Genomic DNA, 25567 nt, shown 5'->3' with positions numbered 1-25567 from the left:
CCTCCGGGGACAGGGGACACCCTGGGGACAGGGGACGCTTCCGTGCCCTCACTGAAGATGGCGACGGCGCCGACCCGCCGTGCCCTCACTCAAGATGGCGGCGCTCCCCCCCCCCTCCTTCCCGAGCCCTCACTCAAGATGGCGGCGGCCGAGCCGGCGTCGCGGCGGGGCGTGGCGGGCGGAAGCGCAGGCAGAAGCGCAGGCAGGGGCCGCGCCGGGCTCGTCCCGTCCCGTCCCGGCCCGGCACCATGGACTGTTACACGGCCAACTGGAACCCGCTGGGCGAGGAGGCCTTCTACCGGTGAGGGGCGGCCCGGGCCCGGTACCGGCCAGAGGCAGCCCCCCCGCCCCGTCCCTGGGGATGGCCAGGGCGTCCCGGGGCCGGCCGCGGGCCTTGGGGCTGCTCGGGGGTTCTCAGGGCTGGTCACGGGCCTTGGGGCTGGCTGGGGGGTCCTGGGCCTGGTCGGCGGGTCCCGGGGCGGCCGTGGGCCTTGGGGCTGGCTGGGGGGTCCCGGGGCCGGTCGGGGGGTGGGTGCTGCCCCCGCCCCCCCCGTCCCTCGGTCTGCCGCCTGTCCATCCGTCTGTCCGTCGCCTGCAGGAAGTTCGAGCTGTACGCCATGGAGTGGAGCCTGAAGGAGGACCTGCGGGACTGCCTGGTGGCAGCCGCCCCGTACGGGGGGCCCATAGGTAGGGCCGGGCCCCGGGCCCCTGCGCTGGGGCTGGAGCCATGGGACAGGGGCTGTCCCGGGCCCCCGGTGGGGACGGCTCCGGGACTGCCCCATCCTGCCCGCAGCTCTGCTGAAGAACAACGCCCGGAGGGAGAAATCCCCCAGCGCCCGCCCGCTGCTGGAGATCTACTCGGCCTCAGGGCTTCTCCTGGCCGGCATCCCGGTGAGCTGCCCGGGGGTCGGCCGCCCCCTCCTTTAAGCTGCGCCCCGGGTGCTCCGTGGAGGTCTGTGATGTGCCAGGGAGCTTGGGACAGTCCCAGCTGCCCCTCGGAGGTTGCCGGAGGCTGTAGCTCTTTGCCCCTCACAGCGATAAGCCCGCAGGCAGGGGGACTGTGGAAGGGCTCGCCGGTGGCACCGAAGGCTGTACGGTTGGGTTACCAGCTGGGTGTTGCAGGTGAATCACTGGGCTGCGAGGCCGGCAGTCACTTCTGCCTGCGCCACTCGCTTGCGTGCCCTTGGGCAGCTCCTCTGGTCTCTCCACGGGGAAGCGGGATGCTGCCACATGTCCTCAGCACCCTAAGCTCTCCGAGGCGATGGCTCCGTGCGGCTCCCGCAGCCCCCGAAAGCTTTGGAGAAGCTGCTCAGGAGTGGTGGTGTGTGCGAGGGGGAAATGGGGAGAGCTGTAGGGAGAGGGAGACTGCCCAGCCCTGGGAAAAGGGGACAGGGTGGGGATGGGAGCAGCAGCGTTGGTGCCGCAGGAGCATCCTCCCTTCCCCGCTGTCCAGGGCTGGGGCAGACACAGGGCAGTGAGGATGTGGAGGGACAGGGAAAGCTGCCAGGGCAGCTGGGGGCATCAGAGCTGCGGATGCCCAGCCATGGCCGTTGGCTTCCCATACGTCTCCTGGAGGGACGCCCCTGGGGCTGGGCCGGCCGGGAGGTGAGCAGCCCCAGTGCGCTCACGTGTCTCCTGCCCGCAGTGGAAGAGCGGGCAGCTGGTGCAGCTGGGCTGGACGGCCAGCGAGGACCTGCTGTGCATCCAGGAGGACGGCACCGTTCTCATCTACAACCTCTTCTGCGAGTTCAAGCGCCACTTCAGCATGGGCAACGTGAGTGGGGCAGGAGAGGGAGCTCAAGAGATGCCCAGGGTTGGGGTTGTGTGACGGAGAAGTGAAATGCTGCGAGGCCTCCCCGAGCACTCCCCCAGCCCCATGGGGCTCTCCCAGCCTGCCTTCAGGAATGAGCTGGCAACTGTCCCCACGGCCCCTGGGGCCAGAAAGATCCCCTCTTCCCTGCAGGAGTGGGGCCTGTCTGAGCTGGGACACCTGCCAGCACAGGGCTGGGCTCGCTTCTCCCCGGGCCGGTTTCATTCCCAGAGCAGCGGCAGCGCAGTGCTGAGCCCCGGCTGCCCCGGCCCGGGCCCAGCTCTCTCCCCGTGGCACAGGAGGTGCTGCAGAATCACGTGCTGGAGGCGAAGGTCTTCCATACGGAGTATGGCACCGGCGTGGCCATCCTCACCGGGGCACACCGCTTCTCCCTGACCACCAACATCGACGACCTGAAGCTGCGCAGGATGCCCGAGGTTCCCGGTGCGTCCCCTCCCCGCTGCCCCCTGCTCCGGCCGGGCGCGGGGGCCTGACGCTGGTGCCCGGCAGGTCTGCAGAAGCCACCCTCCTGCTGGGCCGTGCTGTCCCAGGACAGAGTCACCATCGTCCTGCTGGCGGTCGGACAGGACCTCTACCTCCTGGACAACACCTCCTGCTCCGTGGTGGTGAGCAAGCCGCAGCGGGTGTCCGCGGGGAGCAGGGCGGTCTGCGGCCCCCTGCACTCCCTGGCAGGTCCTTCCCTTGTCCCCTCACTGTCCCACGGGCTGCTCTCCAGCCTCCAGTACTCGCTGGCAGGTCCTTCTCCCCGCTGCCCCGCGGGCAGGCGTGTACAGCAGGGACACCTGGCCAGGGGCAAAGAGGTGAGGGTTGAGTGGGCGCAGGGTGGGAAGGGACACCCCCGCTCTGACCAGTCCTCAAGCCCTTACGCAGCGTCGGTGCCAGCGTGCAGCATGTCCCGTGTCCCCAGAGCGTGCCCCCCAGGTGTGACCCCCTCCTTTTCCCTGTCCCAGACCCCCCCTGGCATGAGCCCCTCCGCCGGCGCCTATCTGCAGATGGCCGTGTCCTTCAACTACCGCTGCCTGGCGCTCTTCACCGACACCGGCTACATCTGGATGGGGCTGGCCACGCTGAAGGTGAGCGTCTCCCTTCCCTCCCTGTCGCGGGGCGTTAGGGTGTCAGCCCCCCCTCCTCTCCCTGTCTGGCAGACAGATCCGGCAGGGTGGGGTGTCCATGCAGGTTCCCTCGGGGTCCCCATGGACTCAGGTCTGCAGCCTCGCTGCCGCCCGCGGGCGCCTGCGCTCCTGTCCTCGGGAGATCCACCCTCTTTTGCCCTTCACCTGATTTTATACCTTCCTCCCCACTTTTTCTATTTCTGAACCTACCTTTTTGCTGGCCTTGCACCTCCCTTTCTCTGTCCAACCCCCCGCCCCCAGATAAACAGCCCACCACTAATTACTTTTTCCCCACCGGTCACAGTTCTGTGATGTCCGTACCCAAACTTGGTGGTTCTAGTATTGTTTCTGGGGTAGTCTCAGCCCTGTCACCACTGCTGGTGCGGTCACTTCGGCGCAGGGGCCGTGCTTGCGAGTCTTGATTCTGCCCTGCAAATTCCCCCACGTTTGGGGCCCGTGCTGGTGAGGTGCTGGTTGCCTTCCACGCCCTCCAAGACGTGCCCTCCTTCTCCTTTCGCCTTCGTTCACTTACCAGGTCTCAGTCAAGCCGAAACAGCTTTTTGCTCTGCGTGCAGGCAAGCCGCGTGCCACAGCAGTGGAGGAGTGTTTCTCTTACTCGGTTTAAGCACTCACGCAGCATCCTCGCCCTTCGGCTGCGTCAGCCGCAGCCCTGGCTGTCTCCAGAGCTAGAGACAGGGCCGGGTGCTCCCGCAGGACCCACTCACGCTGCAGCACCCACCACGCTCCCGGTGCTAAGCGCAGCCTGGTCCGTGCTGCTCATCCCCCAGCAGCTCCCCTCAGCGCGTGGCCCCGGCAGCGCAGGCGATGCCACCCGTCCCTGTGCCACCGTCCCCCTGACCCAGCCCTCTCCTGCCGCAGGAGAAGCTCTGCGAGTTCAACAGCAGCATCCGATCTCCGCCCAAGCAGATGGTTTGGTGAGTGGTCTCCCCGCCAGCCCCCTCTGCCCCCGGCTGTGCCCACCCGTGCTCCGCCGGCACCCCGAGCCTTTGCTGGGGTCTGCTCGGCTCTGCGGCCGCCCCGCTGCCTCCCTGGGACGAGCGGGACCCTCTCGGGTCCCCGCTCCAGGCGTGGGGGGCTGCAGCTGGGCCGGGGTTAAGCCGAGGCTGGGGCTCCCTGGCAGGTGCATGCGTCCCCGCAGCCGGCAGCGTGCCGTGGTGGTGGCCTGGGACCGGCAGCTGATGGTGGCGGGGAACTCCTCGGAGTGCATCCAGTATCCTTTGGGGAAGAGGCGTCGTTTCCAAAGGCCAGCCCAAACCGCAGGCCCCCGCGGGCCCTCCTTGGGCCACCGCCGTCTCTGGCAGGGGCAAGGGCTGCTCCAGGAACACCAGTGGTGCCAGTGGCCCCCTGGGACAGTCGGAGGCGGCTGAACTCGTTCCTCTCCTCTGCAGTTTTGTCACGATCTCGCCTGCCCAGCCCTGGCCAAATCGGTTCTGTACAGCAGCGAAAACCCCTCCTGTCTGCCCCCCCGGCCCCTGCCCCCCTTCTCCAAGCCTTCCTGCTGAGGGGATCCCGCTGCCCCTCGGCTCCGAGAGCGGCGCTGGTGCTGGGACCCCCAAAGCCCCCGCGCTGGGAGCACTGTCCCTGCCGAGCTCCAGTCCCAATTCCCCAAGGGCGAGGGCTGCCGTGGGCGGGGGGATTCTTCTCCCTCCCAAGTGCTGATCCCGTCCCCTGCTGCCTCTCCGTGGAAAGGGGGGTCGCGAGCCAGGAGGGACGGGGGCTCCAGGGGGTCGCTCCTTGGCATCGCTGGGGCTGGCCCTCGGCAGGGCTGGGCTGCTCCCAGAGCCACTTTCTTCCCGCGAGCCCTTAGCGGGGAGCGCAGGTTTGTCCTGGATGAGGACTCCTACCTGGTGCCGGAGCTGGACGGGGTTCGCATCTTGTCTCGCACCTCCCACGAGTTCCTGCACGAGATCCCAGGTGAGGTGGCGCTGGGTGGCGAGGCTGAGTGGGACCCCCTGTGCCCGGGCAGGCAGGTCTCTCCCGCACTGCTCAGCACCCAGAATGCGGCCCGCGACTGTGCCCAGCTCTGTGTGCGGGGTCCGGCCTGCCCAGCCCTTCCTGGGGGCTCAGGAGGTGGCGAGAGCCCCGCAGCGGAGTAGAGCCGTGCCCTGAGCCCCACCCGCCGCCTGGTGCGGGGCTCTGAACCCAGTCCCTCGCCTGGCCCTGGGCTCCCTCCCTCCCCAGCTCTGCTGTGCCCGTGGCCTGAGTGGGACCCTGCCACCTCCCCCTCCTGCTGCCGGAGCCCCCAGGCTTTGAGCTGAGACCTGGCACAGCTCGGCACGCCGGTTCCTCACCTCCTGCGCTGCCGCCACCCTCGCACTTCCAGAGCGGAGCTGCCTGGGAGCTGCCGTGGCTCTGCGTGGGGGAATAGCTCCTTGGGACCTGGCAGCTGCCCCTGTCTCCATCTCTTGGACCCCTGGGTTTGCGTTTACGGGGGGCTGCAGTCGCGAGGGCTGGAAGAGCGGCCCCGAGCCGCCCAGCTCCTCAGGCTGGCGGTGGCCGTGCTCCCACCCCGCCGAAGGACGGTGCTGGCGTGGGCTCTCCTGGGGTCAGAGCTGCAGGCGGGGACGGTGACGGAGCAGGCTGCAGCGGGTGCAGGTGACGTGCCTGGGCTGGGGCAGCCTCTCGCGTGGTTTTTTCCCCCCATCTCTGCAGAGGTCAGCCAGGAGATCTTCAAGATCGCCTCCATGGCCCCAGGGGCGCTCCTGCTGGAGGCACAGAAGGAGTACGAGGTACGGCCCGCTGCCCCGCTCCTGCCTGCCTGCCCCTGAGGAGGTTGGGGTGGCTCCGGTGCAAACCAGCGTCACCCTGCGGTGATGGGAAGGGGGAGATCCCTGCCGGGGGGCGAGGGCTCCCTTGGCCCCCGGTCCCAGGGGTGCTGGGGCTCCCAGGGCTCACCCTGGCCGGCGAGCACCCCCGCGCTCTCCCCACGGGCTGCGCTCCCCTGCAGAAGGAGAGCCAGAAGGCAGACGAGTACCTGCGGGAGATCAAGGACCAGAAGCTGCTCCCGGAGGCGGTGAGCCAGTGCATCGAGGCAGCCGGCTACGAGCACGAGCCGGACACCCAGAAGTCGCTGCTGAGGGTGAGCGAGGCGCAGGGAGGCTTTGGCTGCGGCCGAAAGCGTCTCCCTCCCGGCTGGGGGTCGTGCCGTGGCCGGCACAGCCCCAGTGCCGCATGCCTCTTCCCGCAGGCAGCCTCCTTCGGGAAGTGCTTCCTCGACAAGTTCCCCCCGGAGAGCTTCGTGCGCATGTGCCAGGACCTGCGGGTGCTCAACGCCATCCGGGACTACCAGATCGGCATCCCCCTCACCTTCACCCAGTATCCTCCATGGTTCAGCGCGCGAGCCATGACCCTGGGGCGGGCGCAGGGTCTGGCCCAGGCAGGACCAGTGCTGTTTGGGGCTCCAGGCCCTGCTGGGGCGGAGCGAGAGGGGGAGGACAGAGCTGCCGGCCCCGCAGGCTTGTGCTGTGCCCTGGGCTCCATGGCAGGGCTCTGTAGCTGAGACCTCTACGCCCGTCACACGCCGCAGAGCTGGGCTGCGGTGCCTGCGGAGCCGAGCTGGCCCTACGGCCGTGTGTGCCGGGGCTGGCTTTGGGGCGCTGCCAGGAGGGGGCGGGCACCCAGCACGCGTTGCCTGTGCTCCCTGGGGTTTTGTGGTCCCTTGACTGTCCCCACAGATACAAGCGGCTCACCATCGAGGTCCTGCTGGACAGGTGAGGGTCCCCGTGAGCTGGGCGTGACAGCCCTGTCCCCGAGCAGCCTGGGCTGGGGCAGTGTCCGGCCACGCCGCAGTCCCCATCCCCGGGGTCTCTGTCCCCCTGGCCGGGCGCTGAGTGAGCTCAGGGCCCCCCCCGAGGCCGGCCGAGCTGCTCGGCTCCTCGGACCCGTGGGGGGCCGTGCCGCTGACCCCCCGTGTGCCACGCCAGGCTGGTCCTGCGGCGGCTCTACCCCCTGGCCATCAGGATCTGCGAGTACCTGCGCCTCTCGGAGATCCAGGGCGTCAGCCGCATCCTGGCCCACTGGGCCTGCTACAAGGTGAGGAGGCAGCTCGGAGGGCTCTGCGCCTCCGGGGCCGTATGGTCACCTCTCCGCTCGCGCCCTTCCAGGTGCAGCAGAAGGACAAGTCCGACGAGGAGGTGGCCCACGCCATCAACCAGAAGCTGGGTGACACGCCGGGCATCTCCTACTCAGAGATCGCTGCCCGGGCTTACGACTGCGGCAGGACGGAGCTGGCCATCAAGGTCTCGTGGCTGGGGCCGTGGCACGCCTGGCTGGGCGGTGGGGTGGCCGGGGGGTCACACGTGGTGGCCGCACGCTGATGACCCCTCTGCCGCCTGCAGCTGCTGGAGTATGAGCCGCGCTCCGGGGAGCAGGTCCCGCTGCTGCTGAAGATGAAGCGGAGCAAGCTGGCCCTCAGCAAAGCCATCGAGAGCGGGGACACGGACCTGGGTGAGGGTCAGGGCTGGGCAGAGGAGGGGTCTGCAGCGGAGGGGAGCAGTGTGGGGTCTGGGGGAGCCTGTTTATGCTTTTGTGCCTTGTGGGATGAGGGTGGCAGGAGCTGCTTGAGCCCTTGGGGGCAGTGCTCGCCCTCAGCACGGGGCTCTGCCCTGCGCCTGGACGTCCCCTCACTCCCCTCCCGGTGCTGCTCCCTGGGGCCAGCCATGCGGGGGGCAGGGTCCCCGTCCCCCCCTCCTGAACCACGCTGTCTGTCCCAGTCTACACCGTCGTGCTCCACCTGAAGAACGAGCTGAATCGTGGCACCTTCTTCATGACGCTGCAGAACCAGCCGGTGGCCCTGAGCCTGTACCGCCAGGTAGGGGCTGCCACCGCACACCCGGCCCCCGGGAGCCACCATGGTGTCCGTCCCCGTATGTCCTGACCCCCCCATCGCTCCCCAGTTCTGCAAGCACCAGGAGCGGGAGACGCTGAAGGACCTGTATAACCAGGACGACAATCACCAGGAGCTCGGCAACTTCCACGTCCACTCCAGCTACTCGGAGAAGGTCTGTGCCTGGCAGCGGCAGGAGGAGCGGGGAGGAAGGGCTGGCTCCTCCTCGCCCAGGGAGCTGCGTGGCTGGGGAGAGGGGCAGGGGGGAATTTCACGCCTGGTGGCTGCCTCTGCCCCACGCAGCGCAGCGGCACCAGCCGGGTGTTTGCAGCCAGGGGGGTTTCCACCCTCCCCACGCTCAGGGTGGGCTCCGGGTGTGGGAAAGGAGCTCCCCACCTCGTACCCCAGGGCCATCGGTCCCTCGGGGCTCTGTGGTAGCAGACATCCACCCTGTCCTCCGTGTGCCGGGGAGGTCAGGATCCCAACGTGGGCTAGGCAGGGCCCAGCCCTCTGCCCGTCTCTGGGGATCAAAGCAAAGCCTTGCAGAGCCGGAGCTTCGCCTTGGCCGTGTCTTGGCACCAGACACCCCTCCTGGCCCACCTGGGGGGCTCTGAGGGTGCTGCCCATCCCTGCAGCGTGGCATCTGTGCTGGCAGGAGGTGAAGTGGCCGTGCTCTCTGTCCTCAGCGCATCGAAGGGCGAGTAGGAGCTCTGCAGAACGCCCTGGACGAGTACTACAAAGCCAAGAACGAGTTTGCTGCCAAGGTGAGCGCAGCCGGGGCCGGGGAGGTGCCGCGGGGGGCCCTGCTCTCCTGGGGCTGGGCAGGAGCAGAGCTGGGCATCGCCGGTGGACACGGGGCTTTGGCTCTGCCACCTCCGCTTGACGTGGCACCGCAGGTCCCTCTGCCCTGCTCCAGGGCTGAGGCTGGGTGGGCTGCTGCCATCACTTGCTGGGGCAGGGACCCTCTGGGCCCCCTGGGCAGAACCAGGGCAGGGACCTTTTAGGCTGGCGCTTTGCTCCCCAGGCTACAGAGGATCAGATCAAGCTCCTGCGGCTCCAGCGACACCTCCAGGAGGACTTTGACAAGCCCTATCTCGACCTCTCGCTGCATGACACCGTCTCCAACCTCATCCTGGACGGCCACCACAAGCGAGCCGAGCAGCTCTACCGGGAGTTCAAGATCCCTGACAAGAGGTCGGTCCTGGGGGGGCTCCTCCATGCAGCCCCGGGGGCTCACCCCGGGCAGGAGCCGAGCTGTGGGGCTGGGGTCGGGGGGCTGCAGGGCACTGGCAGCTCGAGGAACCGGCTTGACCTGCTCCCCAGGTACTGGTGGCTGAAGATCAGTGCCCTGGCCAACCGTGGGGACTGGGAGGAGATGGAGAAGTTCTCCAAGAGCAAGAAATCACCCATTGGGTACCTGGTAAGAGATTTCCCCGCTGGAGGGGGGGCCAGCCCTGCCCCATGGGTGGCCGTGGGGCTGGGCCATGCTGTGGGGCAGCAGGAGGGCACTGCGTGGGGCAGCCCGGCGTGGGGCAAGGGCTGAAGCTGGGGGCTGGGAGGGCCGAGCAGCCAGCCCCCCCGCCCTCTCACCACACTCCTCTCCTTTCCTCTCCGCTCCTCTCCTCTCCAGCCCTTCGTGGAGATCTCGGTGAAGCACCACAACCGCTACGAGGCCAAGAAGTACGCGCCCCGCGTGACCCCCGAGCAGCGCGTCAAGGCCTTCGTCCTGGTGGGGTGCGTCAGCTCGGCCCCAGCCCAGGGGCGGCTGGGGGTGCATGGGGCAGGGTCGGAGCCCGTGGGAGCAGCTGGTTCCTCCTGCAGCATGGCGGGGGACTTGGGGGCCTCAGGGGGAACCAGGGGTGGGTGAGACCCCCAGGAGCACATGGGCGGCGCTGGGGGGACACCCTGAGCCTCCTCCTCCGCCGCCGGTGAGGGCTGCATGGGGTGCCTGCCCTTGCTGTGGCCGGTGCCTCTGGGACATGGGGGACCGGTGGCTGGGGCTGCTGCCCCCCCCCGTCCCCACACCGCCCCAGCTCCCCCGCTCCGCCGCAGGGACCTGGACCAGGCGGCCGACGCTGCCATCGAGCACAAGAACGAGACGGAGATGAACTTTGTCCTGTCCAAGTGCACCGCCAGCACCGACGCCGCCGTGGTGGAGAAGCTGAACCGGGCCCGAGCCCAGCTCCTGAAGAAGTGAGCCCCAGCGCTGGGGGGCCCTGCCCTGGCCCCTTGCCCACCGTGCACTGCAGGGGGGGCTCCAGCCCCCCGTCCTCCCACTGGTGCCCTGTCCCCCCAGCCCAGGCTCGCTGCTCCCCCACGCCTCCCCCTTGCTGTGGGGTGTCTGTGCCTGGGGACAAGGGCGGGGTGGCAGGAGGTGTCCGTGTCCTGCGCCAGGGCAGGGGTGGGGTCCCCCGCGCAGCGTCCCCCTCGCAGCTGGTAGGAGGCCGAGGTCTTCCTCGCTGGCTGCGAAATACCACAGCAGGACCCCCCCTTGCCGTGTGGCCCCCTCCCATCTTGTTCAATAAAGAGAAGAGCTCGCTGCCCTGTCTCCTGCTGGGAAGTGCTCGGCCCCCCCAGCCTGCTCGGCCCCCCCATCCTGCTCATCCCAGCCTGCTCGGCCCCCCCAGCAGCTCAGCACCCCCAGCGAGGGGGCGCGGGGGTTCCCGGGGGACAGGGTTACATGGCGGGGGGTGCTGTAGGGCATTCATGGGGGACACTGGGGTCTGGGGAGGGGTCCCAGGGGGCCCGGAGCAGGCCCTGGGCGGGGTTTGGAAGGGGGGATCCCTGGATGTCCCGAGGGTGCCCTGGGGGGGTCCTTGGGGGGTCTCGGGGGGGTGTCGGGAATGTCCCGCCCATGGGCCGCCCGCCCGCCAGGGGGCGCTGCAGGGCTCGCCCCTGGGCCCCGCCCCTCCCGCCACACGTGCTCCCGCAGTGCCGCAGCCGCGGTGCATTGTAGGGCGGCAAGATGGCGGCGCTGAGCCTGGGACGGGCGGCCGCCAGGGTGAGAGGGGCGGGGGTCGGCCTGGGGTGGGGGAGTCAGTCGTGGAGGCGGGGGGGATCAGACTGAACGGGGGGGTCTGGGTCGCGAGCGTTGGTCCGGGCTGGGGGGGTCAGACGGGATGGGGTTGTGGGCTGGGGGGTGAAGCGTTGGGCTGGCCTAGGGGGGTCAGTCTGGGCTGGGGGGGCTCAGGCGGGATGGGGGTGTGGGCTGGGGGTGAGGGTTTGGTCTGGATGGGGGCGGCCGATCTGGGATGGGGTTAAGGTCGGGGCTCCAGGGGCGAGGGGTCCGTCTGGATCGGGGGGGTCAGACTAGATGGGGCATCTGGCTTGGGGCGTGAGGGGTCGGTCTGGGCTGGGGGGGTCAGCCTGGGACGGGGTGTAAGATCTGGGCTGGGGGGTGTTGGGGCTGGGGGCTGCGGGGCCAGGCTGGGCCGGGAGGGTTAATTTGGGCTGGGAGGAATGTGCAGGGGGTGGGGGGGCCAACCCAGACCAAGGGGTCGGTCTGGGTTTGGGGGTGGGGGACGCATCCAGGCTGGGGTGTCTCACCTTCCGACTGCCTGCGCCCCAGGGTCTCCTGCGCGCCCAGAGCCTCGGGGCGTGGAGGGGCCTGCGTGCCTCCGCCGCCCTCCAGCAGATCCCGCGGGCCAAGGTGAGAGCGGGCGTCCCGGTGCCCCCGGGCCCACCCTGAGCGCGGTCGGCCCCTGGCACTCACTGCAGGGTGTGGAGCTGCCGTGGGAGGAGGGGAACGGGGGAGAGCGAGGGGCGGGCAGCAGCGGTCCCGGGGTGGTGGAAATGCTGCCGGGCAGGCTCCGCTTGGTGGAAGCAGGTTTCCTTGCGTATTCTCCGGCCTCGCGCCCTCCTTCCTCGGAGGTTCCTCTCCGGCCCTCTGGCTCCCGGCTCAGCCTCGCCTGAGCGCGGAGGGCTGCTGGCATGGTCGCGATGGCAAGAGTTTGTGTGCTGGTACAGCTAAAACCACTAGCCAGAGTGAAGCATTGATAGCAGCGGGGAAAATCCTTTTGATCCGGTCCTTGCCATTTAATTCTAAATTTACTGTGGCTACGTGTAGTAGTTAACATAAAATAATAGAGAAAATAGCGCAGTAATTATTAGAGATTGAATAAGGCGAGAGCGAGCAGTCGCTTAGCACGTACAAGCATTATTCAGACTCTGTGGCCAGGAAGTAAGAGTTGTGATGGAGCGATGAGTTGTTTTCCGTGGAACTAAGGGTGAAAGAAACAACCCAGGTGCCAGGTAGCGAATTACCATCGTGTTTGTTGCGTTCAGACCGGCAGGATGGTGTGTTCCCATTTATAAGCGAAGGTGTCTTATGTTATTATTTAAGACACTCGGGAAGGGCTCAGCACTGAGACTGTTCCTGTGACCCTGAGCTGGGGCCTGTGCCGCGGTTCCCTCTGCAAATGCTTTGCTGCTGCTTGAAATTTAGGTAGGCGAGGCTTTCTGCCCTGGACTTGATTCCAAGATACTAAAAATCAAAAGTAAAGACTATCTCGTCTTTCTTTTCCCACTTGCTCTTTCATTTTGCCTGTCCGTGATCACCGTTTGCCTACGCTTCACGTCACTGACACACGTGCGTTTCCCACGTCATACAGCGTTGCTGCTTGTTTACTCTTTTTGTTGTCCGATTACACTGTTGGGTGCAGTTCTTGTCTCTGACTGTGACTTCTGGTCCCTCAGGCTGGTTCTGTGAAGTCTCGTGCCTGGAGGTCAGCTCTGTGCAGGGAATTACTTGCTAAAGGAGATGGGGATTAGTAAAAGGACTGCGTGAAAACAGGCGGCAGCTATGGCGGGGAGCCAGCAGCATTGATTTAGAGGTGGATCGCCTGTGGATCGTCTCAAAAATTATCTTTGAGACTGATTTTGTCTTCAGGACCAAAAAAAAAGCCGTGAGACAATGTGAATGCAACAGGAAGATGAGGCTGTTGCAGAGGAAGGCTTAGGAGGTCCTGAGGACGGGAAGTAGAAACGAGGGAAAATTTAACAATGTGAGATTGTGCTCTTAGCTCCCAGTAAGGATTTCTGCCGCACAGAGGGAGAGATCGTACCTGGAACTGCTGTTTGAGGAAAGGGCCTTTGGTTGCCCGTGGGTCACAGGATATCGGCTGCCTGTGCTGCGCGGTGCGTTCAGAACAACACAGGAGCAGCAGCTCTTTAAGTTAAAGCTCGCTGGTAGTACTGCAGTAAATTTGCGTTGCTAAAAGCTGTGCTATGGGTGCGGCTGTTCACATTGTAAGTAACCTTCCTCTAGCTCGCCGCGCGCAGGTTGGGGGTCCTGTTTGGATTAGGCTCTGGGGTGCAGCGGAAGGTCTGACTCTTCTTCGCTTTCTGTGCAGTCAGAAAACGCGAAGTCTGAGAGCACGTTCCAGGTCACCATGCTGCCCGGGGACGGGGTGGGCCCGGAGCTCATGCACGCCGTCAAGGAGGTGTTCAAGGTAACGGCTCCTGCCCCTCGCTGGGGCGGGGTGGGCGGGGAGGGGAGGAGCTGCAGGGTTGGTTAAAGACGCCGCTGATCCAGAGGCCCTCCAGGACCCACCTGTCTGTCTCCTCCGGCGCAGGAGAGAGCCGGTTGTGAAAACCCTGGGCTCTCACCCTTCCCATGAATAGGTTCACTGCGAGCAGCAGTCTTGCAAACTGTCTCGTTCTTCAGCGTGAAGATATTCCCAGCCTGGGACTGTGTCCTGGAGCCAGCGGATCTGGGACCGTCGCCCGCTCGGTCCTTGCCCTCTGCTGAGGCAGCAGCAAGCACTGATGCTCTCCGGGCTGGTGACAGGGGGGGCACAGGCCATCCTCACTGCTCCTGTCGGGAGCGTGGCCGCAGGGCTGTCACTGTCCGGCTGTCCAGAACCCTTCTTGTCCTTGTGTCCTCCTTCCTCATCTGTGATGAGCCCTGCTCTCAGGCAGCGACATCAGAACTCGAGGAGGAAGGCCGTAGTTGATAGTTCTGTCTTCTAACACACAAGTTCTGTCACGTCAAAGGCAGCAAACGTGGGGGTGTCTGCCACGGTACCGGTTATGTGGCTGAAACTATAATTACAGTAGGAAGGGGAGTCCTGGCATTAAAGGTGACAGAAAACATCGTTGTTGCGTTGGAGCAGAGGTCCGGGTTCCCTCTTCTCACTGAGCAGGCAGTCTGGCTGGTTTAAGGCGTCACGTCCCAGCGCTCCGAGCCCCTGTCGGCGCCCTCTGTGACGTGTAGCCGAGTCTCTGATCCGACGGGGCGGCGGCTCTTTCTCTGCTCTCCCGCGCAGGCTGCCAGCGTGCCTGTGGTCTTCGATGAGCATCACCTGAGTGAGGTGCAGAACATGGCGTCGGAAGAAAAACTGGATGAGGTGGTTGACTCTATGAAGGAAAGCAAAGTGGCCCTTATAGGTGAGGCCTGGCGCTAGCTGTCTGTCTGTCCTAGCTCTGCTCTGCCTGCAGGAAATGTTGCCGTATCTCAAACGCCGTTAGGTGCTCTCAGAGGGCAGGAATTTCTGTGGTTAGGGCCTGGAGAAGGAAGCAGGCTGTCTTTAAGCTAAGCAGCAAATTACTGAAGTACTTGCTGAACTTATCAAAGGGGAGCTTGTATCCGGCTTCTGCTTCTGAAACGAGCTCTCCTGGTATGGCCCAGAGAAGCGAAGGGCCTCGTCAGGGCCCCGCGTAGCGAGAGATCAGTCTCCGCATTCGGCTGAGGATCTCGAGGCACCCCCTGCCCCGACCCTGGCTGCCCTGTCGCCCGGGTTCAGGCGATGTCCTTGGCGGCTGTCGGCGCGCTCCGTGCTCTGTCTTCTTACTCCTGCTCGCTGTTGTCCCGCAGGCAAGATCCACACCCCCATGGAGTACAAGGGCGAGCTGGCTTCGTACGACATGAGGCTCAGGTGAGCCCGCTCCCCTGCTCGGCTGCGCGGGCTGCGCACCGACACGGCAGTCGTTGGGAAAACCGCACTGCGCTTGGTCGTGGTGTTCTGCCACTGAACCGGGGGCTGAAGGACGCGGGTCCAGGGCAGATGGGAAATCAGTCTGTTATCGGGAAGCAAAAGATCCTGAGGGAGCTGCCAGGGCCAGGAGCCGCCTCTGTTGGGTGTGATCCTGCTGCCTGCTTCCTTGGGGGCCCTGGGGAGGAGGGGTGGGTGGCTGGGAAACGGACAGTGGTGCTTTGACAGAGGGTCCTCGGTGCCGTGCTGTGACGAGGTGTGGCTGGGATCTGTGGGGGGGAAGGTGGATGGATAGACAGACAGACAGACAGATAGGGAAGGCAATGGGAAGGCGTCTTAGGAGGCGGGGAGCTGTTTGCACCATCGCCAGCTGTTACCCCAGTACTTGCAGGGAGTAGTTGCTGCCCCAGAAATAGCCTGTGATGAAAAGCTGACTCTGCTGCTGCTTCTCTCGCAGGCGCAAATTAGACTTGTTCGCAAACGTTGTCCATGTGAAGAGCTTGCCAGGCTATAAAACGCGCCACAACAACTTGGACCTCGTGATCATTCGTGAGCAGACGGAAGGGGAGTACAGCTCTCTGGAACACGAGGTACGGCAGCCTCCCTCGCGCACGCGGGCGCTCTGAGCGACCGTGATGGAATCAGGAGGGTATTTAGGGATGTGAATACACACAGACCCAACGAGGACAGCGATGGGCTGCAGGAGGGATGATGCCAGAATAAAGGGACGTGGGTATTAAGGAACCTCTTGACGGGGGGTGATCCAGCGTCAGGGAAACCACCTCGTCTCTGTCTCGAAGTGCTGGGACTGTCGTAGAATCACAGAATCATTAAGGTTGGAAAAGACCTCTAAGATCATCGTGTCCAACCGTCAACGTGTCGGCGTGGTGCGGGCAGGCGAGGCAGGGTGCAGGGCTGCGCGGCGCACGCGCCGGCTGCTCACGCTCCCTTTCCTGTCCAGAGTGCAAAGGGAGTCATCGAGTGCCTGAAGATCATCACCCGGGCCAAGTCCCAGCGTATTGCTAAGTTCGCCTTCGACTACGCCACCAAAAAAGGCCGCTCGAAGGTCACGGCTGTGCACAAAGCCAACATTATGTGAGTGCCGCAGGGGCGGGTTTGCAGCGCTGTCTGATGGTCAGATACGCGACCGCTGTCACGTCTCGGACCTTGTTGCTCTCGGCTTTGATCCCGATCAGAGCAACGCCAGTCTGGCCCCAGGAGGCTGGGCTTTCCCTGGGAATAGTGTTTTTTCCTCTCTGTACGGTCCCGTCTCCAGCATGAGGCCTGACAGCGGCAGCCTGGAGGCTGCCAGCTGAGAAGGGGAAAAGCTCTGGCATTGGAAGCTGATCCCTCGTTGCTCCCCCTGGGCCCCGATTTCACCACCTGCGGCTGTGCCGAGGGGTGGGGTGCTCTAGGGTTGCCTGCCTTCCCCTGCCCTGCTGCGGTGGGACGCCAGTCGCTATTGGATTACCTGTAATGGTTTCACTGCTGTCCTGCAAACCCTTTGATGTGTTTCTTGTCTCGCAGGAAATTAGGCGATGGGCTCTTCCTGCAGTGCTGTGAAGAAGTGGCAGAACTGTACCCCAAGATCAAATTTGACACCATGATCATTGACAACTGCTGCATGCAGGTGAGGATCCCGCTCCCCTGCCCCAGAGCCGCTCTGCACCGCCTGCTGCTGCTGGGCCTGCTGCGCCAAGCCGTAAAGACCTGAAACCTGAAAAGCTGCTGCGGCTGACAGCTTGGCGGGTCCAGGTGGCCGCCCTGGCCTGCGGTTTGCTGCTCGCACAAGACAGGAGCCTTCTCCCTGCTCTGCTGCAGGCGAGGGCAGGAGCCGCAGGGACTGAAGGTGGCAGGGGCATTTAGAATCGTAGAAGGACACAATTATTTAGGTTGGAAAAGACCTTTAAGACCATCGAGTCCAACCGTTAACCCAGCACTGCCAAGTCCACCACTAAACCACGTCCCTAAGTGCCACGTCTACACCTCTTTTAAATACCCCCAGGGACGGTGACTCCACCACTGCCCTGGGCAGCCTGTTCCAGTGCTTGACAACACTTTGGGTGAAGAAATTTTTCCTAATGTCCAATCTAAACCTCCCCTGGCGCAACTGTGTCTCATCTGGGCTTGCAAAACTCTGCCAGGTGACGTAGGTCTGTGGCTTCCAAGCCGTTTCAGCAGGGCTCCCCATGCTCCCGGCTGTCACTTGAGCACAGTTTGGGGATGTTTTCAGATACTGTGGGTTCTGCTGCTACACCGGATTCGTGTACCCTGCCCTGTCCCGAGGCTGTCGAGCTGCCTGCAGCCCGTGTTGGGTGTGCGGGGCCTCACATCCTCCTGTTCCCTCCGTGCAGCTGGTGCAGAACCCCTACCAGTTCGACGTCCTGGTCATGCCGAACCTCTACGGCAACATCATCGATAACCTGGCAGCCGGCTTGGTGGGCGGCGCTGGCGTGGTTCCAGGGGAGAGCTACAGCGCCGAGTACGCCGTGTTCGAGATGGTGAGGAGTCTCGGCTCCCCGGAGGACGCTGTGCCGGACCAGCACCCCGGGTTCTTCGGGGGGCTGCTGGGGACAGGGGTGTGGAAGACGGTCTGTCACCGTGGCTTCTCCTCCCGCAGGGCGCCCGCCACCCCTTCGCCCAGGCCGTGGGCAGGAACATCGCCAATCCCACTGCCATGCTGCTCTCGGCCGCCAACATGCTGCGGCATCTCAAGTAGGTGCCTTTCACGTGGGGGTGCGGTGGGGTGGGCAGCGCTGCCTCGGCCCTGCCGGGGCGTCTGGGCAGCGGGGGCTGACGAGGGACTGACCTGCGGCTCCTTTCCTCTCACCAGCTTGGAATTTCACTCCAATTTGATCGCGGATGCGGTGAAGAAGGTGATCAAAGTCGGAAAAGTGAGTGTCGGGCAGCCGGCCTTGCCGCGTGTCTGTAGCTGTGTGAGTGTTCGTGGTAGCGAGCTGCTCTGCGTTCTCCCTGACGGACAAGTGCGAGTCTCGGACCTCCTCACCCGGTTCCAGCTCAGAAACCTGTGTGCGTGCAGCTGTGGCTGTAGTCGGCTGCAGTCAGCCCCTCCGCGCCTGCCGCGGGGGTTGCTCCTGCTGCCCGTGGCGGTGCTGGCTGGGGCAGGGCTGGGGGACGTCAGACGGCCTCTTTCTCACGTGCCGCCCCGCCGGGGTCTCTGGCAGGGTGCGCAGAGGGAAGCTGCTCTCCTCTCCCTTCTCGCAGTCATTTCACTCGGTTCACGATCACGTTTCTCCCTTGTTTCTCCCCTTCCCTGTGTTGGATTTTTAGGTTCGGACACGGGACTTGGGCGGTTACTCCACCACTTCTGACTTCGTGAAGTCTGTGATTGACAACCTGCACCCCCACTATGGTGCCTAGGAACCCCGCTCGCCCCGGGGCCTCGGGGACGTCACTGCACCCTGCAGCAGCTTCCCGTAGCTTACAGCCCGCAGCGTGTCCTTCCCCCTTCCCGCCCGGCGCAGCTCGCCCTGGCAGAGGGTCCCTGGTGCCCCGCGGGAGGAGGAGGAGGAGGAGGAGGGAGGCTCTGCTCCCACCCAGCCCAGAACCCAGTAACCACCCCCAGTCACCGCCAGTGGGGATTGCTGGAGGGACCGAGGGCAGGGCTCCGTTCCGAGTGAGGACCCCCGGGGTCCCTCCGGTTCGCGTGGGCTGCGTCTCCGCCGTGCCCTCCGTGCAAGGAGGGCAGTGCGGATCGCGGGGCCTGCTGGGGCGACTCGGGGGTGAACGGGCAGCGCCCCAAGCTCGGCAGCAGCTCCCCGGGAGAGCGGGACCACGGTTGCTGTAGGAGCCTTCTCCTGCCCACAGAGGCTTTAGCAATAACGGGACCACAGGGCTGAGGCCCCGCATCCAGGAGCGCCGGAGGGGAAGCTGCTCGCGCAGCGCGAGGTTCCCCTTTCCGGCACAATCCCCTGGGTAGGGAGAGGCGGCGGCTGTGAGGCTTTGTCAGCTCCTGCCTGCTGGGAGCCGGTGCAGGCTGGGGGCGGGGGGCTGCTCTCTTTGCCCCCGCTGTGAGTTTGTGGCTGGTTCCTGAGAGCCGGGGCGCGGCCTGGTGAGCACAGGGCTCCACACTCGGCCACCCCGGGCAGGGCAAATGCTTGCCCTGCAGCAGGCAGAGCCCAGGACCATCCAAACTGCTGCACTCCTTCACGCTGGCACCCCGAGCGCTCTGCCCAGTGGTGGGAGCCCACCTGGCTCCCTGGGGGCCGGGGACCGGCAGCGGCGTGGGGCTGGGCTGCAGAAGTGCTTGGTGGGACCACGGAAGCTCTGCCCTGGCACACGGGGCTGGGCGCTGTGTGCGTGAGAGAGCGACTGGGACGTGTATTTAATGCTGTGCTTTGTACTCGTGTTTGCAAATAAAGGGTCCAGCACCCCCTCCACCCCTGCCCGGCCCAGCTGCTGTTCCCCACCTGGCTGGGCCCCTGCACCAGCGCGGCCCTGGGGGAGCCGGGGCAGCTGCCGAGGGCGCTTGGCCGGGGCCAGAGGCCGGGCTGGCAGCGAGCACAGGGCTCAGCACTGGGCCTGCACCGCCACCACCAGCCCCTCACCGTCCCCTCCAGCCTGCTGGGGTACAGCCCTGCGCAGGGAGGGCTGCCACGAAATCCTCTGCTGCTTCAATTCCTGCCCCCATCGAAGCCCGCCTGGAAGCAGGCGCTGGCAGAGGGGCAGTTACTGACCACCTCCTGCGGTGGGGGCTCGCTGAGAGCCCCCCGTGGGGCCGAGGCAGCTGGGGCGCCGTGCTGGAACCAGAGGCCCAGCACTCGTGCACGGACCCACCCCGCCACACGCCCAAGCGCAGACGGGTGCGCCAACGCGCAGGGCGGCCGATGCGGCCCTCGGCTGGCGTGGGGCAGGACGGGCGTGGGGCCGGGCGTCTTCAGCTCCCCATCGCACCTCCTCCTCCGCCTCGCTGGGGTGCAGGGACGCTCCTCGGGGACCCTCCTAGCCAGGGCTGCGAAGGGCCTCAGGGGGCCCCGGTCCTGCAGCGACAGCGCCCAGCACGAGGCCAGGGGGTCCCCGCCATGCTGCAGGGACCCCCCCTCCCTCCTGGCTAACGCTCCCCTCTCCTTGCAGGTGCGCACAGCGGACATGGGGGGCTACGCCACGTCCCTGGATTTCACCCAAGCCGTGATAGCTGCTCTGGATGTCTAGGGCCCCTCGCCTCGTCCTCCCTGCTCCCGCCCGGTAATTTATCGCTTCCCTCTAATAAAAGCAGCCTCTGCAGCATGACGGGGCGCCTCCAAACACGCACGGCCCCATCTCTTCCCGCCGCTCCCAGCCAAGCCGGGGAAGGATGGCTGCGGCAGCACAAAGGTGCAGCCGCTGTGCCAGGAGCGGGGACAGTGTGGTCACCTCCCGCCCGGGCGAGGGGAGGCAAAGCCCCGCCGGGGCCCCCTGCAGCCCCTGCCCACGCCCCTTCAGCTGCAGCAGAACAAGACGGAAGAGGACCAACAACCACCTCAGCCCTTTATTGAGGTTCAGTCACACCGAGCGGTTTCCTGCCCCACGCGGGCTGGGGCGCAGCCCGAGCCACCCCACGGGAAGGGGCCACGGGGGGGCTCGAGGAGGCGACGCTGCGCAAGGCACAGCGAGGCTCGAGCGCTGCCCCGGGGCTGCTGGCGCCTTGGCCGGGCCAAAGGGACTCACCCAGAGCACCAGGTGCCAAAACGCCTTTAATGCGTCCGCCCGCCACGTTACACTGCCGGGCACGCAGCTGCCAGGAAACGCCAGTGGCCAGAGAGGCCGCGCCGAGCTGACCTGCCTGTCCGTGAGTCCATGCTGCTGGAGCACAGCCCGGCTCCAGCTCTGCCCTGCTGCCCTAGTCCTCCTCCGAGTCCTCGGCCTTCTTCTTCTTCTTCTTTTTCTTCTTCTTCTCCTCCTGGTCAGCCTCCGCCGCTAGTTTCCTTTTCTTCTTGGGCAAGGCCTCTTCCTCCAGCCCGTTCTCCTCTGGCTCCGACTGAGCCTCCAGCTCCTGTTGCTGCTTCTTCTTCTTCTTCTTCTTCTTGGGCTCCATGTCGTTCTCCTGAGGGGACACCCAGGGTCAGCAGGAGCCGTGCCCGACGCGGGGAGCTGGGCGGCCGCCCCAGGTCCTGCCCCCTCGCCCCTGTGGGGCGGAAGCCCCGGCACCATCCCACAAACCCCGCGGGGCTGCGGGACGACCGCAACCCGTTGCTGCGCCAGCCCAGTGCCGCCTCCTCGCAGGGGGGCACCCAGCCCGCAGCCCCTGCCCTCACCTCCGTCTCCAGCACTGAGTTCTCCACCTCCTCTGCGGCCGCAGCCAGGGCCTCCAGCCGCCGCTTCTCCCTCTTCTTCTTCTTCTTCTCCTTCTTCTCCTGCTTCCTCTTGACCTCGGCCACCACCTCACTCGCCTGCCGGCGGAGAGAGGGAGCTCCTCAGCACCGCAGCCGTTCCCGGCCCAGGGCCCGTCCCCGCCCAGCGGCGCCCGTCGGATCAGCCTCATTAAATCAGTCTTTTCCCTCCACGGCGGGTCAGGGTGGCAGTTTGACATCACCTCCGACAGCGCGGCCCCGCCCGCCGGCCCCAGCCGCCTCACCTCCACCACGGCCTCCTTCATCACCTCCAGGTTCTTGCGGGGCGGCTCCCCCGTCTCGTAGAAGGCCAAGCGCTCCTCCACCTGCTCCCGCAGCTTGTCCCCGAAGACGCTGGTGGGGACTTCTGCGGGGACAGGAGAGAGGCTCAGCACACCCTGCCCCGCCCCACCTGCCCCGCCCTGCCCCGCCCCACGCTCTGCTCAGACCAGAAGCGTCACCATTCACACAGTGAGATGCTGTTGACGAAAAATATTCCCATCATCGCAGAGGCCGCCCGTGCCCCCGCCCGTGCCCCGCCCGCCCCGGGCACCTGAGAAGCAGTCGATGCGGGAGGCGATGGTGCACTTGTTGGCCAGGTAGCGGGAGATGCGCCCCTTGTTCTTGGCGGCCGCTCGCCCGATGAAGGTGGAGTGGAAGATGAGGCCGTACTTGGGGGTGTTCCCTCGCGTCTTCAGGGCCCTGCAACCGCCGGCGGCGCCGTCAGCGGCGGCACGGGAGCCGAGGGCACCCCTGGACCGGAGCCGCCACCGGCTGCCGCTCCCCCCCCAGCAGCCCCGCGTCTCGCCCGCAGGCAGCACGGCGCGACCCACGGGACGGTCGCCTCCCCCCCACGGCCCCGCTAACCTCCGGGGGTCCCTGGGCGCGGCCCCGCTGTCGGGCACCCACAAGGCCCCGCCGGGCAAGACGCAAAGCCACGGTGGTCGCTCAGAGACTGGGGCTGGCCGATCACACGCAGCCGAGGCCACAGGGGCCCGGCGCGTCGCAGCCAGCGGCCCAGGGGCCTGCCATCACCGCAACCACCCCGCAGCGGTACCTGAAAAGGGCTTTCTCAGCCCCCAGGATCTGCACCGTCGAGGCCGGGTACTTGGCCAGGTTCGTCAGGCTGCCGGCGTGGGAGATGAGGCGGGCACCCACCTGGGACGGAAGGGGAGGTCACAGCTGCCCCCACCCCAGGAGCTCAGCTCCTGGCCGCGCGCAGCCCCCAGGCCGGGGATCAGCAGCGAGAGGTGTCAGCAGGACGGCTCAGTGGATTGACAGACTTGCTCAGACATCACCTCCGCGGCCTGGGGCAGCCCGGGGCAGGCGCACGTTCGCACTCACCACCTCCCCGATGAGGGCCGAGAGGCTGGGAGCCACCTGGCTCATCTTGGAGCGGAGGTATTCCTGCAGGCCCTTGCGGTACTCGGAGAGCGAGATGACGCGGCTGGAGAAGCTCTCGATGTTGATGAGGTCGAGGGGAGAGATATCCATCCCTGGAGAGACGGGCATCGGGGGCTGAGCAGCACCTCCCAGGGTCGCAGGACCCCTCTTGCCGCGGCTCGCCCCCCAGGACGTGGGGTGCTCTGGTGGAGCCGCCCCCGCCTGCCCCCACGCACCCATGGAGGAGCGGGAGGCCTCCAGGATGGCCTGTGCCTTGGCGCCGTCCATGACGATCTCCTCCAGCCCCTCCAGGCTCTCCTCGCTCAGCTCCTTGCGGTTCCCGATGAACTTGGCCAGCCGGCAGTAGGTGTAGTTCTCGGAGACGATCTTGATCAGCTCGGGGAAGTGGTACCCGTACCACTCCCTGCGGGGAGACAGCGTCAGCACCGCAGCCCGACCCCTCCTGCACCCCTCGCCCCGCGTGTCCCCCCAGGCACGGTCCGGCCGCGGCACCACCGCCCTGGCCGGGCCGCGTTCGGGGCGCTGCTCTGCCTCCCCGTTCTGTACAGGGAGCTGGAGGGGCAGCTGCCTGCGGTAAGCGTGGGGAGACGGCCCCGCGCCCTCCCACCCCGGGGACCCCGCTCACCGCACGCGCATGGAGAAGGTGTTGATGTCCTTGTCCAGCTGGTCCAGGAGGCTGATGGACTGGATGATCATGTTGTCCACGCGGTTGACGTTGAACTTCACCTTGGCCCGGGAGTAGCTGTGGCCGAGGCCCAGCTGGGCCTTGGAGGCCGACTGGGCGGTGAGGCCCTTCACCAGCGCGTGGAAGTGCAGGCGGATCCCTGCGCGGGGAGCGAGCCCTCACTGCCGGCCAGCCCCAGGGACGGCAACGGGTCCCCCACCTCCTGAAGCCCCCCCAGCTCCTGAAGAGCAAGGACCCTGGCGGGGCGTCCCCTCCGTCCCCTCGGCGGCCGGACTCACCCCGCAGGATCTCGGCCACGACCCCCCCGGTCTGGCACTGGTAGCCCAGCTCCTCCAGGATGGCGGCCCCGATCTTGGCATCGGCGACTCCCAGCAGCGCCTTCTTCTTCTTGGCCGGCATGGAAGTCTCCAGCAGGAGCCGCAGGTCCTCATGGAGGATCCCTGCGTGGGGCGGGGGTCAGCAGGGCCGCGTGTCCCGCGCGTCCCCCGCGGGGGGATCCCGCCCCCCCCGCCCCGCTCACCCTCGGAGACGGCGTTGATGTTCTCCAGGGCGCTCTGGGCCGACTTGAAGGGGGCGAAGGCCACGAGCTTCACCACGTTGTGGAACTTGCCGATGGTGAGGACGCTCTCCTCCACCTGCGGGGGGGCCGGTCAGGCGGGACGGGGCGACCACCGGAACACCCGGCCCCGGGGAATGGCCCCCGGACGGCGGGGAGGCCGGCAGCACCCGGGAACGAGCCCCGCGACCCCGGGCAGGGCAGACTCGCTCCCCGCCACGGGCCCTCCCGTTCCCCGGCCCGTACCTGCGGCAGCAGCAGGCTGATCTCCTCCACCTCCCGCACGGCGAAGAGCGCGTACCCGGCGGCGTGCTCGAACAGCACGTGCAGCAGCACCTGCACCGGCACCGGTCACCGGGGCCTCGGGGCGGCCGCAGGTCCCGCTCCCGGCCCGCCCCGCGCCCCCCCGGCACAGGAGCCCCGGCCCCAGGCTCCGCGGCGCCCCGAGCCCGCGCACGCCCATTCCCGGCCCCCGCCGGCCCCGGCCCGGCCCGATGCGGGCGGATGCGGGCGGCCCGGCCCTGCGGACACCCACCATTCTGCCGCCGCCGCCGCCGCCCGGAACTGGCAGCGCCCCACCGGAAGCCCGCCCAGCCCGCCCGCGGCCAATCAGCGGCCACCCCTCCGTGCCTCCCACCAATCAGCGCAGCTCCTCGACGGAGCTGCCCCCAGCCAATCAGATCGAGAACGGGGCGGTCCCGCCTCCCTTTGCCGCCTCTGCCAATCACGCGCAGTAAGTGCCGCGGCCGCCCGCCCCTTCCTGCTCCCCCGGCCAATGGAGGCCGCCCGCGCGCCTCCCGCCTCTTCCCCGCGCTCCGCTCCGCACCCCACGCGCTTCCATCCGCGTTTCGCGCCGCCGCCCCCCCCGGCCGCACGTGGCGGGTCCCGGCGCTCCCCGAACCCCCCCCGGTCCCCCCGGCGCAGGAAGGCGCGGGGCCGCGGGCGGGTTCAGGGCAGCTTTATTCGAGAACGCGAGTGCCGAGGCCGGGGGCCGCGGGAGGGGGTGCGGCCCGCAGCAGCCCCGCGGGCGCAGGGCGGGAGCGGGGGGCTGCGGCCCCCCCGGTGCAGCCCAGGCCCGGGGGTCCCGGCGGCCGTAGTGTCTGGCAGCAGCGGCGGGGGCGGGGGGGAGCCCCCGGCAGGGCCCGGCTCGCCCCGGGGGAAGCGGCTCCGGCCGCCGCCCCACCGGCGGGGAGGGGAGCGAAGGGGCGGGTCCCCCCGGGCGGGGGGCGCTGAGCGGGGGGCGTGCAGCGAGCCTGGGTCCGTGGGCTCAGGGGGCGAAGTGGCTGCGCAGCTGGTGGAGCAGCTCGGGGGTGAGGAGCAGCCGGTGCGCCTGGCTGTGCCCCGGCGGGCAGGGGAAGGTCACTTTGCCGCAGAACGCCATGCCCTCCTCCTCCTCCTGCTTGGCCTGCAAAGGCAGAGCGGCCGTCGGGGGAGGGCCTGGGCCGGCCGGGGCAGCGCCGGGACGGTGCCTCTCCCCCCTCCCGCAGCCAGGGACGTCCCCACAGCCAGGGCTGCCCGGGCCCTGGGGCCCCAAACGGGGTCCTGCTCCGCCCCGGCCTTCGGCCGTTGCCCCAGGGCCCCGGAGAGGCCGGGAGCGGGGGTCTCACCTTCAGGAAGGAGGAGGAGGGGAAAATGCCGAAGTTGGTGGGGACGCTGGCACCCAGCTGCTGCTGAACCGTCTCCCTCATCGTGTCATCCTGGGGGGGAGAGCACAAGTCACCCCCAGAACCGCCCCGCAGCCGCTCCTGCCCCCGCACAGCCCCTCGCCGCCCCGGGAACAAGCCAGAGGGCTCAAACCCGGCTTTGCTTCGGAAGGGGAAGGGGGCAGCACCTCGCCCCCCACTGCCGCAGCCGGAGGGGCTGCAGGGCACA

The 25567-nt window shown here is 67.1% G+C and overlaps 4 protein-coding genes and 2 non-coding genes across 15 annotated transcripts in view; 2 read left to right on the top strand and 4 right to left on the bottom strand.

Moving 5' to 3' along the window:
• Window positions 1–174: 174 nt before the first annotated feature.
• Window positions 175–10330, top strand: VPS16 (VPS16 core subunit of CORVET and HOPS complexes). 2 transcript variants are annotated; one of them, XR_012673394.1, is made up of 24 exons: window positions 175–301; window positions 599–687; window positions 794–891; window positions 1646–1774; window positions 2110–2254; window positions 2321–2436; window positions 2782–2904; window positions 3823–3878; window positions 4085–4174; window positions 4784–4878; window positions 5617–5693; window positions 5912–6043; window positions 6152–6279; window positions 6639–6674; window positions 6888–6996; window positions 7068–7202; window positions 7302–7410; window positions 7677–7774; window positions 7860–7964; window positions 8445–8553; window positions 8814–8983; window positions 9113–9209; window positions 9420–9523; window positions 9842–10330. XR_012673394.1 is itself a non-coding variant. In XM_075148277.1 (24 exons), exons 1-24 carry the CDS (start codon window positions 249–251, stop codon window positions 9984–9986), a joined length of 2517 nt encoding a protein of 838 aa, XP_075004378.1. In that variant the 5' UTR covers window positions 175–248; the 3' UTR covers window positions 9987–10330. The 2 variants fall into 2 exon arrangements, 1 of the variants encoding a protein (XP_075004378.1); XM_075148277.1 differs by having other exon boundaries at window positions 8476–8553.
• Window positions 10331–10722: 392 nt separating this feature from the next.
• IDH3B (isocitrate dehydrogenase (NAD(+)) 3 non-catalytic subunit beta) lies at window positions 10723–20216 on the top strand. Of its 3 annotated transcripts, XM_075148287.1 has the most exons (13): window positions 10723–10790; window positions 11358–11438; window positions 13141–13239; window positions 14056–14176; window positions 14604–14664; window positions 15179–15311; window positions 15683–15816; window positions 16249–16351; window positions 17076–17222; window positions 17342–17436; window positions 17555–17615; window positions 18013–18094; window positions 19816–20216. In XM_075148287.1, exons 1-13 carry the CDS (start codon window positions 10755–10757, stop codon window positions 20214–20216), a joined length of 1554 nt encoding a protein of 517 aa, XP_075004388.1. In that variant the 5' UTR covers window positions 10723–10754. The 3 variants fall into 3 exon arrangements, with proteins under 3 accessions (XP_075004388.1, XP_075004391.1, XP_075004389.1); XM_075148290.1 differs by lacking the exon at window positions 18013–18094 and having other exon boundaries at window positions 19816–19990; XM_075148288.1 differs by lacking the exon at window positions 19816–20216 and having other exon boundaries at window positions 18013–19795.
• NOP56 (NOP56 ribonucleoprotein) lies at window positions 20188–24273 on the bottom strand. The gene is made up of 12 exons (XM_075148286.1): window positions 24231–24273; window positions 23942–24031; window positions 23660–23774; window positions 23418–23579; window positions 23080–23278; window positions 22670–22857; window positions 22395–22546; window positions 22108–22208; window positions 21604–21752; window positions 21296–21417; window positions 20976–21110; window positions 20188–20764 (listed from the first exon to the last, which is right to left on the bottom strand). The coding sequence occupies exons 1-12, from the start codon at window positions 24231–24233 to the stop codon at window positions 20561–20563; spliced, it is 1620 nt and encodes a 539-aa protein (XP_075004387.1). The 5' UTR covers window positions 24234–24273; the 3' UTR covers window positions 20188–20560.
• On the bottom strand, window positions 21190–21258 carry LOC142082552 (small nucleolar RNA SNORD57). The gene has a single exon (XR_012673737.1). It is a non-coding gene; the product is annotated as a small nucleolar RNA SNORD57 (small nucleolar RNA).
• On the bottom strand, window positions 21490–21560 carry LOC142082543 (small nucleolar RNA SNORD56). The gene has a single exon (XR_012673729.1). It is a non-coding gene; the product is annotated as a small nucleolar RNA SNORD56 (small nucleolar RNA).
• Window positions 24274–24636: 363 nt separating the features above from the next.
• The window catches only part of DCTN1 (dynactin subunit 1), an 87738-nt gene continuing 86807 nt past the window's right edge, over window positions 24637–25567 (bottom strand). For all 7 annotated transcript variants that reach the window (XM_075148274.1, XM_075148271.1, XM_075148269.1 and 4 more), the window contains 2 exons: window positions 25303–25392; window positions 24637–25100 (listed from right to left, as the gene is read on the bottom strand). In XM_075148274.1, the coding sequence (XP_075004375.1) occupies window positions 24963–25100; window positions 25303–25392 (228 nt within the window). In that variant the 3' untranslated portion in view covers window positions 24637–24962. The remainder of the gene's footprint in view (window positions 25101–25302; window positions 25393–25567) is intronic.

This window comes from Calonectris borealis, chromosome 4, assembly GCF_964195595.1.
Source record: "Calonectris borealis chromosome 4, bCalBor7.hap1.2, whole genome shotgun sequence".
Lineage (NCBI taxonomy): Eukaryota > Metazoa > Chordata > Aves > Procellariiformes > Procellariidae > Calonectris > Calonectris borealis.
This window is presented reverse-complemented; position numbering and strand designations above follow the sequence as displayed.

What these genes read in the sequence shown, in the direction of transcription:
- VPS16 (XM_075148277.1), top strand. Translation starts at nt 249, where the DNA reads ATGGACTGTTACACGGCCAACTGGAACCCGCTGGGCGAGGAGGCCTTC. An exon ending in TTCTCCTGGCCGGCATCCCG is followed by an intron (nt 892 to 1,645) that starts GTGAGCTGCCCG and finishes TCCTGCCCGCAG; the next exon opens with TGGAAGAGCGGGCAGCTGGT. An exon ending in TGGGGCTGGCCACGCTGAAG is followed by an intron (nt 2,905 to 3,822) that starts GTGAGCGTCTCC and finishes CTCCTGCCGCAG; the next exon opens with GAGAAGCTCTGCGAGTTCAA.
- IDH3B (XM_075148287.1), top strand. Translation starts at nt 10,755, where the DNA reads ATGGCGGCGCTGAGCCTGGGACGGGCGGCCGCCAGG. An exon ending in GTGCACAAAGCCAACATTAT is followed by an intron (nt 15,817 to 16,248) that starts GTGAGTGCCGCA and finishes CTTGTCTCGCAG; the next exon opens with GAAATTAGGCGATGGGCTCT. An exon ending in TTGACAACTGCTGCATGCAG is followed by an intron (nt 16,352 to 17,075) that starts GTGAGGATCCCG and finishes CCCTCCGTGCAG; the next exon opens with CTGGTGCAGAACCCCTACCA.
- NOP56 (XM_075148286.1), bottom strand. An exon ending in TCAGCCTGCTGCTGCCGCAG is followed by an intron (nt 23,775 to 23,941) that starts GTACGGGCCGGG and finishes GCCCCCCCGCAG; the next exon opens with GTGGAGGAGAGCGTCCTCAC. An exon ending in CGTGGCCGAGATCCTGCGGG is followed by an intron (nt 23,279 to 23,417) that starts GTGAGTCCGGCC and finishes CTCCCCGCGCAG; the next exon opens with GGATCCGCCTGCACTTCCAC.